Source organism: Chenopodium album, chromosome 27 (genome assembly GCF_948465745.1).
Source record: "Chenopodium album chromosome 27, dcCheAlbu1.1, whole genome shotgun sequence".
Lineage (NCBI taxonomy): Eukaryota > Viridiplantae > Streptophyta > Magnoliopsida > Caryophyllales > Amaranthaceae > Chenopodium > Chenopodium album.
In genome coordinates this window covers 27,285,231-27,303,352 of record NC_137860.1, presented here as the reverse complement: position 1 = coordinate 27,303,352, position 18,122 = coordinate 27,285,231, and the positions used below count along the sequence as shown (strand labels likewise).

The window sequence follows — 18,122 nt, the reverse complement described above, 5'->3', positions numbered from 1 at the left end:
ACTAATGCACTAACTTAAAAAATAAATCTAAAGGAAAAATAATACATGTCAATATTATGCTGGCATAATGGCATTTGAGATATAAACCAAAATTTGAGTTAATTAGTCAGCTTTATCAATAATGTTTAATTTAATCAAAATGATGACATTCTTTCAACACTTCTTGCTCTTTTATTTATATAGTCGAACAAACTCTAGAGTTGGACTAATAAATAAACCACTTTCTATTTTCTTATTTTGGTTTGCCGGTTCCTATCTTTTGTATTTTTGATTTATTTTATGCGTTTTGTGAAGCTTGTTCGTACTGGCCTGTTCACATTTACTGAACTGAGCTGAACTGAAGTGAATTGATTGGAGCTGAACTGAACTGAACTGAATTGATTGGAGCTGAGCTGAACTGAACTAAACTGAACTGAACTAAGCTGAAATGAATATTTTATGAGAGAGGGAAATTAAGAGCTGAACTGAACAGAACTGAACTGATTGGAGCTGAACTGAACTGAAATTAAGTAAATGTAAACAGGTTCGTATTATATATCCATATTTGATTTTGTAAAGCTTTAGTCCTTGTGATTTTATAATCATCAACAATTGTTAGTGCCAACTTAAACTCTAAAACCTATACACAAAAAGTTGTAGATACTTGGTTTAATACAAACGGCTCATTGAATTGGTAGTGGATATTAAATTGTGGTAATAAAAATAATAAATTTAGAGTGTTATTTATTAGTATGAAAATAATCTATAATCATAGCCTCAATTCATGGGGACACAATCAAATTTGTGTTTTCTTCATGTTTTTCATTACTAGTACTAGTTATTAGTCCAACTATGGAGTTAATATGGCTCTCATTGTCTCTATGGACTCTATAGATTTATATTGCTTGAGTCCATAATAACTCATCTTCTCAAACCATACAAAACTACAGAGTTATTAAAACTAAAGCATAAAATTTTACTACCTCTTAATAATTGTAACAAAATGAATTTTTTTACGTTTCATAAATAATATTCCTTTTATTGCAATTAATAAGGAAAAACTGCAATAAAGGAATATTATTTAAATTGTACAAAAAGACAAACGAGACAACAAAAATTAAAGAAACGGAGAATATATATATATATATATATATAGATAAAAAAAGGTTGTAACATGTAATACTCCATATAAATCTTAATAAAACACACTATAAAAGGAACCGATCAAATAGGTCTAAAAAACATAACCATGCTTTTTTTTTATTATTATTATTGGAAATAATTAAGAAAAGCGCTTTAAATTGTGAATAGTTACAAAATTCTAATTGAAAAAGGAAGAAAATTCATGAGTTATATTATAAACGAGCTATTCACGAATGTTATATAAACAAAATCTACAATTTTGAATACCAACAAGTTGAACGCACGAAGATATTATGTGAGTAAATGAGCCTCATATATTGTTCAACCTTGTTCAATTGCTTAATTGACAAGGTCGGAAGTTGTTCACAAATATATCAATTCATGTAGTGCAGCTAGCCGTCTTATCTTGTGAAAATTTCTGATATAGTCCATGTAGTACAGAACAGTACACAAGCAATTACACATCAAACATCAATGCACGTATTCCATTTCTTTAAATGTCGTCACATCTTAAGTCAAACGTTAAGATCATACACATACAGCAGTGATATGACTTGAATATGTGCAATTACATACAATTACACACATTATTAATTAAACAAATAATACTTTTAAAATCATAGACCTAATTTAATTAGCTAGCTTAATTAGCTTATTAAAGAGTTTGACAAATTAATCAGGTTCCTTCAAAACTAACAATAATGGCGCCAAAACCATCACGCACGGCCCTCATCCTCCTCTCCATCCTCCTCTTCGCGGTCACCATTAAACTCGTAGCGAGCCATAGTACCGAAAAGAAACACACTTGCACATGTATTAGAGAGCCCAAACACGAGGACCATGCCGGGCATGACCACGGCAATGAGGCCGAACACGAGGAAGAAGAAGAAGAAGAAGATTCTCCTAAGGAAATTTTGAAGTACAAAGTGATTGCACTCGTAACGATATTAATTACGAGTGCAGTGGGTGTTTTTCTTCCGATACTAGGGAGAACAATCCCCGCACTTCGGCCCGAAAGGGGCTTTTTTTATTTGATAAAATCGTTCGCAGCTGGGATTATTCTTAGCACGGCATTTATTCATATTTTGCCTGAGGTATTTGAAAACCTTACGAGCCCCTGCCTCGGCGAGGACACTGTTTGGGAAAAATTCCCTTTCAGTGGCCTCGCTATCATGGCAGGAGCTCTTTTGACATTGATGATGGACTCGTTTGCCACTCGACATTTTCGTAAGGGAGTAAGTGTTGAGGATCAAATTGGTGCGAAGCAGGATATGGATGGCCATGTTCATGCTCATGGTTCTGGTGGACATGTTCCTGAAGGTCTTAACAAGGTTGAACAAATCAGATATAGAGTTACTTCACAGGTAAATTTACTTGGCTTTTCTTTTTACCTTATTTGGGAGAGATAAAATGCATGCCACACTGCCACACAATGGCAAATTCTATGGAGTATGTAAATTTACTTAGCTTTTCTTTATATAGCTCATGTTTGTGGTTAAATCTTCCTTCCCAAAGGATTATGAGATTGATTCTCGTCATCTAACCTTGTGGCTCTCTAAATATAAAAAATCATTTAAAAATTGTAACCATGACTTTGTCTTTTATATGCTGTGAAAGTTTCTAAGGAAAAAATGAGTCACCTATTGCTCTGATATAGCTGGTTGTATTAACTAATTTGACTAACTGATTATATTAGACGATTTGATTAGCTGGTTGTAAATAGCTGAGTTTGTAAAAGCATTTGGTAATTAAATAGTTGTTTATTATTAGTTGTTTCAGTGTATTTAATACTCAAAAAGCTAATTTCAAAAACCTCTTATGCCATGTTTGGTAATTAGCGGTTAGCTGATTCATATAGTTGGTTGTATTAATAACTGGTTTGACTAGCTAGTTATATTAGCTAATTTGACTAGCTAGTTGTAAATAGCTTATTGTATAATAGTGTTTGGTAAATAATTGATGATTTTTAAGTGTTTCAATATAATGTATTTAAAACCTAAAAAAGTTAATTATTCAATAACCTATAAGAGCTTTTTTTTAAAAGAGTTCTTTGAGCTCTAAAAGCTCATTTAATAAACTTTTTAACAAACATCCCAATTAGATTTTTATTATGGTCAAACCTCTAATAGTGCTCAATAAGCTAAAATCTTTCCAATAAGCTCTTTACCAATTGCAAGGACTCAAAATGAGCTTTTTTAAAAGAGCTTTTTGAGAGTCAAAAAGCTCTTTTAATAAGCTACTTATCAAACACCCAAATTAGCTTTTTAAAATAATGTTCAAACCTCTAATAGTACTCAATATGCTAAAAAGTTTCCAAAATCCTCTTTACCAACAAGATCTAAGTGTCATAAAAACAAACTGCATTCTCCCTCCGTATTTTTGCAAGTGAATGTTTTTGACTTTTTGCACTATTCACTTAAATCCTTCTTTACTAATGTAAGTGATTTATACATATGTCCCGTCAAAAAAAAAATGATTTATACATGTGAAAAAATATAGTCTTGTATTGTGTTTTGTGGGTACTTATTATAATCGTCTTAATACATAGATTATTAATCTTAAATTATTATAATTTATACTTATTGATTATTAAAGATATTGTTAATATTTATTCGAAAAAAAAAAGATATTTTTAATTAAAGTTGTGCACCATAATACGTTACACGGGATAAACATTTCATTTAATTTTTTTTAAGGGGAATAAATAATAACGAAACTTAAATCAAGGAAAAGATTAAATTTGAAAATACTTAAATTTGTTATAAAAGCTTCTAATAGGTGATTTGTGTACTGTTGTCGTTGTTGTATGTATATCATTAGGTGTTGGAGATAGGCATTGTGGTTCATTCAGTCATTATAGGACTATCGATGGGTACTTCCGATAGCCTTGAGTCCATCAAGTCTCTTATAGCAGCTCTATGTTTTCATCAATTCTTCGAGGGTATTGGACTAGGTGGATGCATTGTACAGGTACATATATCTCCATTACCTTTTTATTTTGACTTTGATATTATAGACGCGATCATATATTAACTTTTTATAACCCTTTTTGTGACTAATTAACTATAGACGCGATCATATATTAACTTTTTATAACCCTTTTTGTGACTAACTATATACGTATGTATATATGTAGGCATCTTTTAAGTCTACATCTACTATATGTATGGCAGTGTTCTTTTCCCTCACAACTCCCTTGGGAATTGCCATAGGAATTGGAATAAGCAAAGTGTATGAGGAAAGTAGCCCAACAGCACTCATCGTTCAAGGGTTGTTGAACGCAGTTGCGGCTGGAATCTTGATTAACATGGCGCTCGTTAACCTTCTAGCGGAGGACTTGATGAACCCTAAGGTGCAATCCAAAGCTAAAATCTTCTTTGGAGCCAATATTGCTTTGCTTCTTGGTGTTGCTGCTATGGCTATTATGGCTATATGGGCTTGATTTTGTGTCTTAAAATTTTGCCTTTTTTTCATTGTGTGACTAATACAAATTCATACGTACAGTGTATTCAATTTGTTCCTTCAATTTGTTATGTTTCTTTTGTGTTCTATTTCTTACAAAATTTGAGTTGACAAACTTTACATCTTGTAATGTACCAAATAGTATATTTTTATGTCAAATTAATAAAATGAAATCATGTTCCTTCTCATGATCATTCAAGATTTCCCTTGAACTATCATAAACTTTCATTATTCACACCTATGCCAACTTCTAAGTGGCCTATTAATGGATAATTTAATACTGAAGTTTCTTAAGAAAAAATACAAGGTTAAGGAAAGATATTGTCCTCCATGGAAATCATATATACGAGTAGGTTGTTTTTCATTCTAAGTTATTACACTTAAATAATATTTAGTACAATTATCGTAATTTAGAATAGCTGGCTACCAAACAAGTCGTAAAAGTGAATGGTTTGTCAATTGTAGTCAAATACAAATGGCAAATTGCAACCTTAAACATATTACGAACTTGGTAATTGACATCCTTTCTCATTTTTATCCAAAATTATCTGAAATTTACATAAACTGTATTTAAAAGACGAAATAATTCACAAATGATATTAACGCCGAAAAACTCTCTTTGATGAAACAAAGGCTCTCAAGATTGACAAGATGTGAAAAGTTCATCATACATACTATACATGCATAATTTACCGGTCAAAATACAAGGGTTATAAAAAAACGTAGAAAGAACATGCAATGTATACAAATGTAAAATACACGAGCAAATTACAACATTTCTAATGACAATGTGACATTAATCCCCGCCTCAGCTACCTCCATCTTCCACTCTAACACCTTGCAAGATTTACTCCGTACTATCTATCTCACAACAACTTTTACAATGCATGTAAATACGGAGTCTGTAGTACTATACCACAAAATTGTTAGTCCCATCTTCTCACGTTTTGATCGGAAGATAATGGATTATTGGTTTGAATCATTAAATTGAATTTTCTCGACATTCAAAATTTCAACATTCCTAGAAACAAATTCGATATTGAAATACCCAAATCTCTCTTCATTTTCCCGGATTATGCATTTTCCGGCAACAAATCTCTTTGCGGTCTTTCATCGCTCAGCTGCAAAGAGATTTTCGACGACTTAACAAAACCAAAGAACGATGACAAAATTGTGACTTTATTTTCAGGCAATTTCGCCTGGAAAATGACCAAAATGTGTCAAATTAAAATGTTCAAATTTTAGTATGTTGGATATAAAAGTAAAATAATTTCCTGTATCAATAATATCATCACTTTAATTTAATTTGTCATACTTTAACATGACAATATGATGACATTAACTTAAACTATACTTGTATAATTTGTTGACTTGTGCATAAACGAACGAAATGATTCATGCTTTACCTAATTACATAATATAATAAATTAATAATGTTCACGCTTAGACGTGTTCCCATTATACTTTGATATTGTTTAAAAAAAAAAAACCAAAGTTTGTTTATCATACTATACACCAATCTTTATTACTAGTTTCAAAACATCACTTCCCTAGTACATTACTACATTAACTTTAGTTTTCTCTAACTAGATTATTTATTTTTCATCAACAACAAATTCTATCTTGTATAAATACACATTAGGGTTAAGAACTTTAATCATATATATAATCTTCTCTTGAGTCTTGACCATCTTCTCCAATCTCTTTAATTTCTTCCGTAAAGAGAAAAAATTTGAAGCTAGCAACTATGTCGACGGAGAAGAGATGCTACTACCTTTTTATCTATACTTTCTTAATCATCCTCTTCTCGGTCACTTTGGTGGCAGGTTATTGCACTTGCGACCATGAAGAAATCACTAAAGACCAAAAATCGGACACATTGAAATATAAACTCGGGGCAATTTTCACCATTTTGGTGGCAAGTGCCCTAGGAGTTTCCCTTCCTATAGTAGGAAAGAAATTTCCCGCCTTACACCCCGATAGCAATTCATTCTTCCTTATGAAGTCTTTCGCGGCAGGTGTTATTTTATCCACGGGGTTTATCCACATACTTCCTGATGCTTTCGACGACCTTACAAACCCTTGTCTTAAGGAAAACCCTTGGGGAAACTATCCCTTCACCGGGTTATTCGCTATGTTGGGGGGCATTGGAAGTTTAGCAATCGATTCTTTTGCCACCGGCTACTATCGTAGGATGCACGACGTAGGAAAGTCTTCATCACCGACAAGTATTAACGATGAGGCGATGGTTGAGGGTCAAGCCGGGCACATCCACAGCCATGGCCATGGTCATGGTCATGGTCCGGTTGCTATCCCTGAAGGTTTGGATCAATTGGATCGTATTAGATATAAGGTTACTTCACAGGTAAATTTTCACGTACTTATTACCATCAATAACATTCATGATCACATGGAGGCATGTAGACATGTAGTTAGTTGTTTATAACGTAACAATAAAATATGTTGCACAAATTTGATGATTTATAAAATTGTATACTCCCTATTAGCTATATATCTTTTTATATAATTTGATTAGTGAATAATTACTATTAAGTTTATAATTAACTTTTTGGATTTATATGGGATTTTTTTATGTGTGCTCACATGAGTATAAGAAATAGTACAAGATTCTTTATAATATTAGAAGAATTACAAGATTCCTTATTATTTATTATCTGTAAAATTATAATTTATAAATAAAATGAGAATCCTTCCATGGTTAATTAACTAATCTTTATTCACTTTGAAGATCACCATTTTATTGGGTTTTTTTCTTCATTTGACAACATAATTGTTCTTGTAATTTAACATATGTTCCCCATGGTACACAATTACCTGAATCGAACTAATATTTGTTCATGTACTTTATATGAAAACTGGAGAAAATTTTTTTAAAAAAAAACGCCATTTTTTCTTGCATCTAGTTTTGACCTATTCTATGAATATTAAAAAAAAAAAAAAAATTATATTCAATTTTCTTGGTATATGGAGTAACCCTGTAACAAGATCTTCGTAAAGCAAATAATTATAAAATTGCTCTTTCTTTTTTTAGGTTTTGGAGATGGGCATTGTGGTTCATTCGGTAATAATAGGAATATCAATGGGTACTTCTCAAAGCCTTGATACTATCAAGCCTCTCATGGCAGCTTTGTGTTTCCATCAATTCTTTGAAGGTGTTGGACTTGGTGGATGCATTGTACAGGTATAAAAAAATGAATGTCAAACTTATATCTCCGTTACTATTTATAACAAAGGTTAACTGATAATAAAGTATAAAAACCAATCATGGGCCTTAGCCAAGGGTACGTACATTATTAATCTTGATAAACAACTTTTTTTTTTTTTTTTTTTGTCACATTGTAGGCATCTTTCAAGTCTATGTCTGTTTTGGGCATGGCAATGTTCTTTTCCTTTACAACTCCGGTAGGAATCGCAATCGGAATTGCAATTAGTAATGTTTATGATGACAGTTCACCAACCGCACTAATCGTTCAAGGTATGTTGAACTCGTTCGCGGCCGGAATCTTGATTTACATGGCACTTGTTGACCTTCTAGCTCAAGACTTCATGAACCCTAAGTTGCAAACCAACACTAAGCTTTTCCTTGGAGCTAATTTAACCTTGCTTCTTGGTGCTGGATTTATGGCTATTTTAGCTATATGGGCTTGATTTTTTATTTTTTATTTTATTTATTTTTAGTCTGAGATTGAGTATTTCAATTGTTTGATCAAATTTATTAATGTATCATATCTATACGTTATACATTAACATGAAAATTCTTCTTTGAGAAGGTTTGTTTCATATGGCTTCCGATTAAGCGTTGCTTTTCTCTTATGTATATATTTATTTAATGTATTTTTTATTTCTTTTTCTTGTATTTTTAGCTTTTGGTTATTTGTCATTTTCCGTCCTGTTATAGGGAGATCGGAGATCCATTAATTAGAAATTATAATAGAAGAGATTTTAGTTAAGATAAGCATGAAGCAATTAAATTGCGAGATGTTAAAGAATTTTGTGACATAATGTTACATAAATTTCCTAGATTTATGTTTTGGCATGAAAAAATTAGATTATAAAGGGGATAAGAGTGCAACTGTGCAAATATGTACAAATGAATTAGATGAAAAATCTTAAAATCATCCTCACAAGTCACGAATACAACGCATTATTAGATCGTCTCTCCAAAAATATGTATTACCTGTCTACCTCCGTTAACATTTACTTGCAAAAGTTGCAAGTAAATGTTAACGGAGGTAGTATATTCTAACAACGTTTGCGAGAAATGTACAATAATGCAAGATTATAGCTTTGTGTAAATAACTTTTGTTTGATTTTTCATTTTTTTTTTTTTTTTTTAAAAAAAATTTCATTAAGAGATGCTGTATGAAATTTTTATTGAATTGATGATTTCAAAAAAAAAAAAAAAAAAAAAAAGTAATGCCATAAAAGTATTACTCTTGTCTCGTACTATTTTCCGTGATGAATCTGATGTTACTTTATTCTAAACTTCACAGTTCACACCATATATTTTATTTTAAAAAAAAAAAATTGAAGGATCAAAATCACATAAGCACATTATATCGACATATTTTTGTTGACTTGTACATATAAGACCTAAATTTTAGCCAGTAATTATCGAAATATCTTTGTTTAACGAATATAAATGACGACATTCTGTGTACATTTTTAAGCTTCCCTTTCAGTCACAATTGCACAAATCAAAATAAAAAATTTATTCACACCCACATTTCTATGCCTTACTCGTTACGTTTATTCTGTGGTTTTGTTTTTCTCGTAGACTTCGGATTCGTAATTGTTTCTCAGTAAAGTTTACTCGTGTCACTATCTTTTATCTTTTATGAATAACAATTCTTAACGCTTTTTCATTAATATGAAGAAAAATTGGCTTTTTTATTTTATATTTTTTTTTATTTTATATTTTTTGACAAGGCTTAATATAATCTTAACTATAAGAGTCATTGTAAATAAATACAACCTCAACTATTTGCCATTATAGTAAAAGACACACGACATATGTTATTTTTTGAAGTTTGAGGGATATCTCAAGTGGTTAGAGCATCCTTCCCGATTCCAGAGATTTATGGGATCGATTCTCACCTTTTTTTTTTTTTTTTTACAATATAACGTTAATTAAAAAATAGTTTTTGAAAGTTACCATGCATGGCACGGAAACTAAGTACTAACCTAGTATGTACAAAGATACACCGGTCATCAGAAAAGGTATCTTAAGAAAAATTCTATCCATATTCACTATTATATAAATTTTTTCTGAAAAATTTCATATTAAATAATATAATTTATATTATTCATATAATATATTTTACATTAAAAATATTATAATTAATATTTTATATTAAATATTACTTTAATAGGGTATCTCATCCCCTCCTATGATAGGAGGGGGCTTCCTGTAACTTATGGTGCAAAAAATAAATCTTATACCATGACCTTTTTTTTATTGACTTCGTTTACTTTAAGGAAACAAAACTAAGAAAAGTCCTAAGTCTCCTAACCATAATAATTGGTACTCCTAAACGAATGAAGTAGACTAGACAGATAACAAACCAAATAAAAGCTCCTTTGTTAAGTTGGAGCGATTTCTAATTAAAAAAAAAAAAAAAGACCTCTACAAGTCTACAACTCTCAAAAAGAAAGAAATAATAATCCCAATTTAAGAGAAGGCAAAATCCTAATATAATATTCAAAAAAAGACTATGTCATCTAGAAAAATATCTTTCTACCTCGTTTTCTATTGTGTCATTGGTCTCATCCTCTTCTCAAGTACCTTGGTCGCAGGTACAAGTTGCACCTGCGACCATGAAGAATTAATTCACAACCCTAAAAGAGTTACCTTAAGATATAAACTCGGGGCGATTGCTGCCATATTGGTAGCAAGCGCCCTAGGAGTTTCCCTCCCTATTGTAGGGAAGACTTTCTCCGCTCTACACCCTGAGAGTAAGTTATTCTTCCTTATCAAGTCATTCGCGGCAGGTGTGATTTTATCCACAGGGTTCATTCACATACTCCCGGACGCCTTTGAGGACCTCACAAACCCTTGCCTTAGCAAAAACCCTTGGCAGAATTTCCCCTTCACCGGGCTGTTCGCTATGGTGGGGGCCCTCGGAAGCTTGATGATTGACGCTTATGCCACGGGTTATTATCGTAGGATCCACTTTACAAAGGCTGCCCCCTCCGATACCATTGACAAGGAGGAGGATGGTGGCGCTCATGCGGGTCATGTCCATCTTCACTCTCATGCTACACATGGTCATGCCCATGGTCCTGGTGGTCCTGGAGCTACGCCAGAGGGGGTGACTGATTTGGATCGTATAAGATACAAGATTACCTCACAGGTAAATTCATCATATATGACGTATGAAGTATATATTACGTAGTATAATGACAACCTTATCTTAACATGTACTAATAATGACTAATTGATGGGAAAAAAAAAAGTGAGTAAAGTTTTGTGATAATTACTTGTGCTATACTTTATAAATCTTGTAGGTTTTGGAGCTGGGTATCGTTGTTCATTCAGTGATTATAGGATTATCGTTGGGTACTTCTCAAAGCATTCGTACTATCAAGCCTCTCATGGTAGCTTTGTGTTTTCACCAATTCTTTGAGGGTGTTGGACTTGCTGGATGCATAGTACAGGTATATTTCAAAATTAGTCACATTTATTATTAATTAGTTTATTATTCTTCCGTTTTGTTATAATTTTTTTTTCATCCATTTGATCATATATATGTATATGTATGTATATATATACATATATACATATACATGTACATATATATACAAATACATGAACTAACTTTTGTATGGTTGTTACTCGTACTGTCTTGTTGCACAAGACTATATTACAGTAAAAAATTGAGCATGTGGCTTGATAGGAAATTAGGAACTAGAAAAATAGACTGTTTGATTGATGAAAACGACGTACTAGTCATGTTGAGTGTTTGTTCGCAACTCCATTTATTAAGGACATGTACGAATAATTAAACGTGTTAGATTGAGTACGTAAGTCTTTTGTAGGAAGTTTGCAAACCACACCTAATGAGTTATTATTTGATGTATGTATCCAATTTATGTTTTGTCGTGTGGTAGGGAGTCATAAAGTTGGCTGTGGCCATTAACTTTTATGATGCTTATCTAATCTAGTTCGCTTTTATGCCAAAAAAAAAGGGAGTCATAAAGTACACAATGATGTATATAGCCAAATATTGAACCATCCTATGACTTTAACCAACCAAGTTAATTACTCCGTACATCCACTCATTGTCAATTTTGTAAAACAATGCAGGCATCTTTCAAATCGGCATCTATGTTGTGTATGGCATTGTTCTTTTCCTTGACTACTCCAGTTGGAATCATAATCGGAATTGGAATTAGTATGAGTAATGTTTATAATGATAATAACCCAACTGCACTAATCGTTCAAGGTTTGTTGAACTCTGTCGCGGCGGGAATCTTAATTTACATGGCCCTCGTTGATCTTCTAGCTCAAGATTTTATGAGTCCTAAGGTGCAAACCAACACTAGGCTATTCTTTGGAGCAAATCTAACTTTGCTGCTTGGTGCTGGTTTTATGGCTGTCTTAGCATATTGGGCTTGATTTATTATACTCTCTCTGTCCCCTTTTGATAGTCCCTTATGGGCAAATTTTAGTCCCAAAATATTCACCCCATTTGCTTTTTTCAACAACCATTAATATTAATTTTATACCAAAATTCCATCCAATTTGCAACAATACTTGTGCAAATTTATATTTCCCATGTAAATTTTGTTTCCCATGTACTTTTATTACTTTCCCTCTCTACTTTTTTGCATACCCAATATCAATTTACTTTTTCAATGTACTTTTACTATTCTTATTTGTGTTTATTAATTCCCGTGAAAAATGCCCATAAGGGACTATCAAAAGGGGACGGAAGGAGTATGTTTGATTTTCTTATACCTTTGCTTAGTTTTAATTTTTAGTTTGGTTTATTTCTAATTTGTAATTAGCATTCATATAATTTTTATAACATCATATGCATGTATTATTCTCTTGTAAGTTTTTTTATGGAATCGAAATGTCCCCTAAGTTTATTGAACTAGCCATAGCATTCAAAAGTGATGCATGATTTGATTAAAAACATGGGCACTCGATCAAAATATCTATGCTAGATGATCGTCTTTTTTACCATACCCTATCAGAAGGTCCTTCTTTTTTGATCTGGGGTCCATGATACAAAGTACATATATGTGTTGTTGATATCATTATACCATGATGTTATGGGAGTCGTGGTACATTCAGAAATCAAGCTAGGGTTTCGAGGATGGAGTTATGCATAAAGTAATGGGCCGATTAGTCCCTTAACTCCTTAAAATCTTATTACAAACAATTAAAATAAATTTAAAGAGAACTTACAAAGGAAATGAGAAGAACAAAAAAGAATACAATGAGTATGGGACAATACAATACACGGATTTTGAGACCCTTCCATACACATACCTTATGAAAGATGGTCCAAGAATTTATGTGTGCATTTGTTCCTACAAGATCACTATCACATCCTCTTTGTGTGAACTTAAGATGCTCTATCAGCGTGTTCTACATACCAAGTAATTAAAAAAAAATACGAAATAAAAATGTAATAATGTAGTCAAAATACTAGTGGAATTATTTCAAGTCAAAGTTACATACAAAGTTTGGTATTAGATGCTTGCAACAACTTTGCAAGAGTGGCCCTAGCATTATAGCAATATGGTCAATAACAACTTCTAAAAGTCCCATTTGATGTTTTGATAGTCATGCTCATGTGATGCCCACCATATCGTGTATTGTCCATATGTATTAAGGGTTCATATTGTGAACAGCATTTTGAACACTTAGTTTGGGCCAATTTTAGGTTATACAAGTATATATTATTTGTCCGAACCCAATGATATGACATGATCTTACAAGAAGCATCCATTTAACACTTGTAGTTCATATTAAGTTACTGGTGCATTCTGAAATTCAAACACAAATCAATACTATTTTAAGAAAGAAAATGACTTATTCGAACTAATATTAGACTAGAAATTCAGAATAGAGACAGCATTCTACAGAGTAAAGCTCTATGAACTGTGGGTGTGAGTCATTTACTCATCTTGTATATTTGGCTTCTTGTTACTTCCAACATAAGCAGGCATTAATCTACCTTTACAAATTGCAACAATGGTGTTCAGGTTTATCGTGATCATAGTCTGTAGCAAGCTTTCCATCAACATAAGAACATACTCAACTGCAAAGATCTGTGCCTTAATCTGATTCAAAGATTCTAGGTAATGTTGTATACGAAAGGTCTCTAGGCAAAGGCATCTCATAATCTATCAACCCTACAAAACAATTTCTTTACATCCTCATCTGCAGAAACTGTTCTGTTTCTGCTAACAAACTACAGATTACAGAGTTCTGAAACTGTACAGCCATAATCGAGGTGAAAAAATTCTCTAAGTACTATCCAGCTATAAGCCTATAATCCACTACCTACTAGTCAGTGGTATTCACAAATCACAACAGAAGATCAGTTTTTTGCGTGATAGTTCTTCCCAAGTAAACCAATTCTCACTCAAACAGTCGCTAAGGCTTTGGATGAGATATAAACTGGACCCTTTTTCAACTTTTTCCGAGCAGCAAACTGATGAACAACATCTTGAATCCCAGCAAATGCAATTAAGAATTCAGCTGCATCAACCTGGCTCAGTACCTTCTTCATTACAAGCTCCAATGCTTTGTTCCTATTACATTTCAAAATATATATTGTAAGGGTGTTTGTAATACAGCGAAAAATTCAATTAATTATTCTAGCTGGGAAAAGAAATGAAAAGGAAAAAGAGTTTAATATGAACCTAAGTTGTTGGGACTTGTTTATCACTTGCTTAATTTTCTTGAGCTGAGACTGAACACAGTCCCATGGACCTATGGAGCTTCTGGTCTGATTACTTGGCTTGAATGGAAGGTGGAGGATACATGTAGCTTGAATCTCAGCCATCTCTTCATCAATTATAGCCTCTTCAATACGGATTTCACGAATGAGCTGTGAGAGGATCCGACCAATCTCAGCCGAGTCAGCAGTGGAAGAAGAGAAATAAGAGGAACGTGCCAAAGATCTAAGGAGATCTAGGATGGCTGACGGTCTCCAATCCCCCAGCCAGCCAACAGCAACCATTTCAAGTGGTGGGGTCCATAAGGGTGCCAGCAATTGGGAGACATCCTCGATTTTGGTAGGGATCACGCCCTGGTTATATTGCTTGAATTGTTTATCAATTAGATCCTCTAAAGCCCACCCTGCCTTCAGCTGTCTCCTTATAGTTGCTGCCTTATTCTTCTGTTCTTGTCCATCTTGCCTCCCTGAGGGTCCTTCTGATAACCAAGTATTATTCATCAGCAAAAAATTTTCTACATCTTTACCAATCATATCCTTAAGGCCAGTTTGAACAAGTGACAATACAATTATATGTCCTGATATAATAAAATGGTTTCATTTGAAAAAATACATCATACTAAGCATACAAGGTTTGTTGTTTATAGCCAAGAGTTTCGATGAGAAAACTCGAATCACCATATGATAACCATGCCTATGCTACTTCTTCTGCTAGTAACTTCAAGACTGCTGCAATTTTTGCTTTAAAACATCACCATTGCTGAAGAATGTAAGACAGGTAAGTCTGGGTTCAAGAGTATGCATGATATCATCTACGTACCCTGTACGATGCCAGAGTCCTTTTATAAGGAGTGGACAGATATTCAGGATTTTATAGGCCAAGATTAAACTTGGATAGACATTGATTAAGAATTCCTGGGACACACATCAAAGGCACGTTTGGCAGACAGCATGATACAGCAACAACAGGTGAGTGTCACATAATTACATTAATTCTCATTAGATCTCCTTGTGTACTCCATACAAATCAACGTTAATAAAATAATAAAGCTAAAGTGTTGAACATGTTAAACAAATTTTCAAGAGTTATGAATGATTTCGACATAGGAACTGGGGAGCTACACACCATCATCTATTTAGAACAGTAGAAATACTATGAAGTAATTTGATAGCAAAGATTTGTATACCTCATTATTTCATTCATCAGGAGTTCAGGACTAATTACCACCTTGTAATGTGGCTATTACTCTATTAGCCATGTTGGAAATTAATACAAAAAACATGTCTGTTAAAGTAGATACACTATGTAAGAGACATCAAAACACACTTCATGTTCAAACTACACTCAAATTTTACTAGTTCATCATACATCACCTATTCACCTCATCCCAAAGGGAACATAATGAAACTCGAGTTTGCCAACGAAAATGTAGTTCAATAGTGAAACTTGGAATTTTAGCCTAAATTGATAGTGAGACAATAAGTTCAGTGGTCTAATCAATTTTACATACACCAGAATCAATTCTTTGAACAAAATCCAAGTAAAACAACAAAGCTGAAAATCATATCACGAAATGCATCGATATCAACACACTCATTGGTACTAAATTAAGCAAGTGAAGATTCATTTTACACACAAGAAACTGCACTATCCAATATGACCACCGTATGAAACAAATATCACCATTCAACCTTCCATGAAATTATTTTTGTTTTTTCTAACATCAATTTCTAATTGAGGCCATCTGAGATCATGCAGTAATTATCAGATTATGCTTCAGTTGGCTAGTTACCAAAAATTGAGTACATTGCCTTCTATTCTTCCACAATCATTTAGTTGCCGAAAAGGCGGTATAGCCAGTCTTGACTCTTGATAAACTTTTAGCCACACCAATAAGATTAACAATCAAGATAAACTGAAAGTGTACTTCAATTCAAGTAAATTCAAACCCTAATCCATAATTTCATTTATAATGAGACTAATCAAAATTAAACCAAGAAAATTCAACAAAACACAAATTACAACAGCCAAATTAACTAAATTGCATAATTTCAAAGCAACCCAAAAAATTGAAGAGAAAGAAAATGAAGATTACTTTTGTGAGAATGGCGACGATGAGAATAAAGGGTAATGCAACGAACTCTGGCATTTGAATCATCGTCTTCGTCGTCAATGGTGTTGCGAATAGCTTTGCGAAACTTCAAGAACCCATCATCTTCTTCCTCTTCTTTGTAATTTGATTCAACATCATTATCATCAAATTTGCTGCAATCCCATTTATTAAAACTCGATTAAACAAAGATTTAAGCAATTAAAATGAAAATTTACGATCTGGGTTTGATTTAATTTCTGAAAAAAGTTAAAAGTATAAGTTGCTAAGAACACTTACATTGAAGGGTGAGTTGAAGAAGTTCTGCTCATCTTGAATTTTGAGATTTGGGTTGAAGATGGAGTTATGATTGAAGAACTGTTTGCATTATTAGCTTTTTAATGGAGGAAATGTTTGAATGCAACAGAATATTGTAGGCTTTTGAGAGGTAGAAGTAGAGATTGCTACCGGATCAAGGTGTAGAAAAGTCACTAAAAGTCACTAATCAATAAGAAGTACTGACTAAACTGTGCTGAACCGAATATTTTACGAGAGGATGATATTAAGAACTGAACTGAAGTGAAAATAATCTGAGGAGTATCACTCGTATCGATTAATTATCGGGTTTTGAAAACAAAATAGTCTTATGACCCGTGCAACTTAGTTAAAGCAAATAAAAAGAAGGGACTGAACAAAAGGTCTTGTATGGATCCGGTCTACAATAAATTACTGTAGACCCAAAATTTGACAGTTTCAAATAATATAGTCACATTTTGGATGATATAATTACTTTTTTTTTTGTGAAAATATAATCACTTTTTTAGATGATATAATTATCTTTATGTGACTCATATTTTGAATTATACAATCTCATATTAAACCATTTAATGAGATTACATAATTATCTTTATGATGATAAAATTTAAAAATCAACTTTCGATTGATGTAATTTACTATTTGATACTTTTATAATGATAAATTCACTTTTTTAGTGATACATTTATATAACAGTTTCAGGATGATATAATCACTTTTGTAGTAATATAATCACATTTCGTATGATATAATCACATTCGTATTGTATACTAGATGGTTGGGTGCACAATAAGTTATTGTGCACCAGGTCTATTCTAGTCTTTACCCTGAACCCATATGGTTAAAGTGAGAAAGAGAATGAAAGGTGATAAAAATAGGAAAGAGAGACTACACAAAACAACAATCGGCAATTAATGGAGCGAGAGTGATGGATAACTAAAGTAGATAGAGCTTTCCTCCCGATTTCAAATGATCTAAGTTTAGATAAAATAATTTCAAGGAAAAATAAGTTATAATATGTTTTGATAAGGGTTAATAAAGGCTAATCTAGCAAGATGTACAATTAAAAAACTTCATTTATAATAAATTAAAATAATTTATACAAGATTACAAGTATGAGATTAGATTAGTTTAAATAAATTCATACAAGTAAAAATTATGTAAAAAAATACGTTCTAAATTTGGTACATGTATC

The 18,122-nt window shown here is 32.5% G+C and overlaps 4 protein-coding genes across 4 annotated transcripts; 3 read left to right on the top strand and 1 right to left on the bottom strand.

The window, feature by feature from the left end:
• Positions 1–1,823: 1,823 nt before the first annotated feature.
• Positions 1,824–4,564, top strand: LOC145621153 (zinc transporter 3-like). Its single transcript, XM_081675885.1, has 3 exons — positions 1,824–2,486; positions 3,943–4,092; positions 4,259–4,564. The coding sequence occupies exons 1-3, from the start codon at positions 1,824–1,826 to the stop codon at positions 4,562–4,564; spliced, it is 1,119 nt and encodes a 372-aa protein (XP_081532011.1).
• A 1,767-nt stretch (positions 4,565–6,331) lies between these two features.
• LOC145620814 (zinc transporter 1-like) lies at positions 6,332–8,505 on the top strand. The gene is made up of 3 exons (XM_081675530.1): positions 6,332–6,949; positions 7,637–7,786; positions 7,948–8,505. The coding sequence occupies exons 1-3, from the start codon at positions 6,332–6,334 to the stop codon at positions 8,251–8,253; spliced, it is 1,074 nt and encodes a 357-aa protein (XP_081531656.1). The 3' UTR covers positions 8,254–8,505.
• A 1,521-nt stretch (positions 8,506–10,026) lies between these two features.
• Positions 10,027–12,704, top strand: LOC145619201 (zinc transporter 1-like). The gene is made up of 3 exons (XM_081673841.1): positions 10,027–10,958; positions 11,113–11,262; positions 11,912–12,704. Exons 1-3 carry the CDS (start codon positions 10,320–10,322, stop codon positions 12,221–12,223), a joined length of 1,101 nt encoding a protein of 366 aa, XP_081529967.1. The 5' UTR covers positions 10,027–10,319; the 3' UTR covers positions 12,224–12,704.
• A 1,122-nt stretch (positions 12,705–13,826) lies between these two features.
• LOC145621434 (uncharacterized) lies at positions 13,827–17,069 on the bottom strand. The gene is made up of 4 exons (XM_081676164.1): positions 16,913–17,069; positions 16,619–16,788; positions 14,488–15,001; positions 13,827–14,376 (listed from the first exon to the last, which is right to left on the bottom strand). Exons 1-4 carry the CDS (start codon positions 16,942–16,944, stop codon positions 14,208–14,210), a joined length of 885 nt encoding a protein of 294 aa, XP_081532290.1. The 5' UTR covers positions 16,945–17,069; the 3' UTR covers positions 13,827–14,207.
• Positions 17,070–18,122: the final 1,053 nt, after the last annotated feature.

Coding starts and splice junctions, on each gene's coding strand:
- LOC145621434 (XM_081676164.1), bottom strand. CDS start 16,944: ATGAGCAGAACTTCTTCAACTCACCCTTCAAT. Junction 15,002..16,618: donor TCGTCGCCATTCTCACAAAA/GTAATCTTCATT, acceptor CTTGGTTATCAG/AAGGACCCTCAGGGAGGCAA. Junction 14,377..14,487: donor AACAAGTCCCAACAACTTAG/GTTCATATTAAA, acceptor GAAATGTAATAG/GAACAAAGCATTGGAGCTTG.
- LOC145619201 (XM_081673841.1), top strand. CDS start 10,320: ATGTCATCTAGAAAAATATCTTTCTACCTCGTTTTCTATTGTGTCATT. Junction 10,959..11,112: donor GATACAAGATTACCTCACAG/GTAAATTCATCA, acceptor TAAATCTTGTAG/GTTTTGGAGCTGGGTATCGT. Junction 11,263..11,911: donor TTGCTGGATGCATAGTACAG/GTATATTTCAAA, acceptor AAAACAATGCAG/GCATCTTTCAAATCGGCATC.
- LOC145620814 (XM_081675530.1), top strand. CDS start 6,332: ATGTCGACGGAGAAGAGATGCTACTACCTTTTTATCTATACTTTCTTA. Junction 6,950..7,636: donor GATATAAGGTTACTTCACAG/GTAAATTTTCAC, acceptor TTCTTTTTTTAG/GTTTTGGAGATGGGCATTGT. Junction 7,787..7,947: donor TTGGTGGATGCATTGTACAG/GTATAAAAAAAT, acceptor GTCACATTGTAG/GCATCTTTCAAGTCTATGTC.
- LOC145621153 (XM_081675885.1), top strand. CDS start 1,824: ATGGCGCCAAAACCATCACGCACGGCCCTCATCCTCCTCTCCATCCTC. Junction 2,487..3,942: donor GATATAGAGTTACTTCACAG/GTAAATTTACTT, acceptor GTATATCATTAG/GTGTTGGAGATAGGCATTGT. Junction 4,093..4,258: donor TAGGTGGATGCATTGTACAG/GTACATATATCT, acceptor GTATATATGTAG/GCATCTTTTAAGTCTACATC.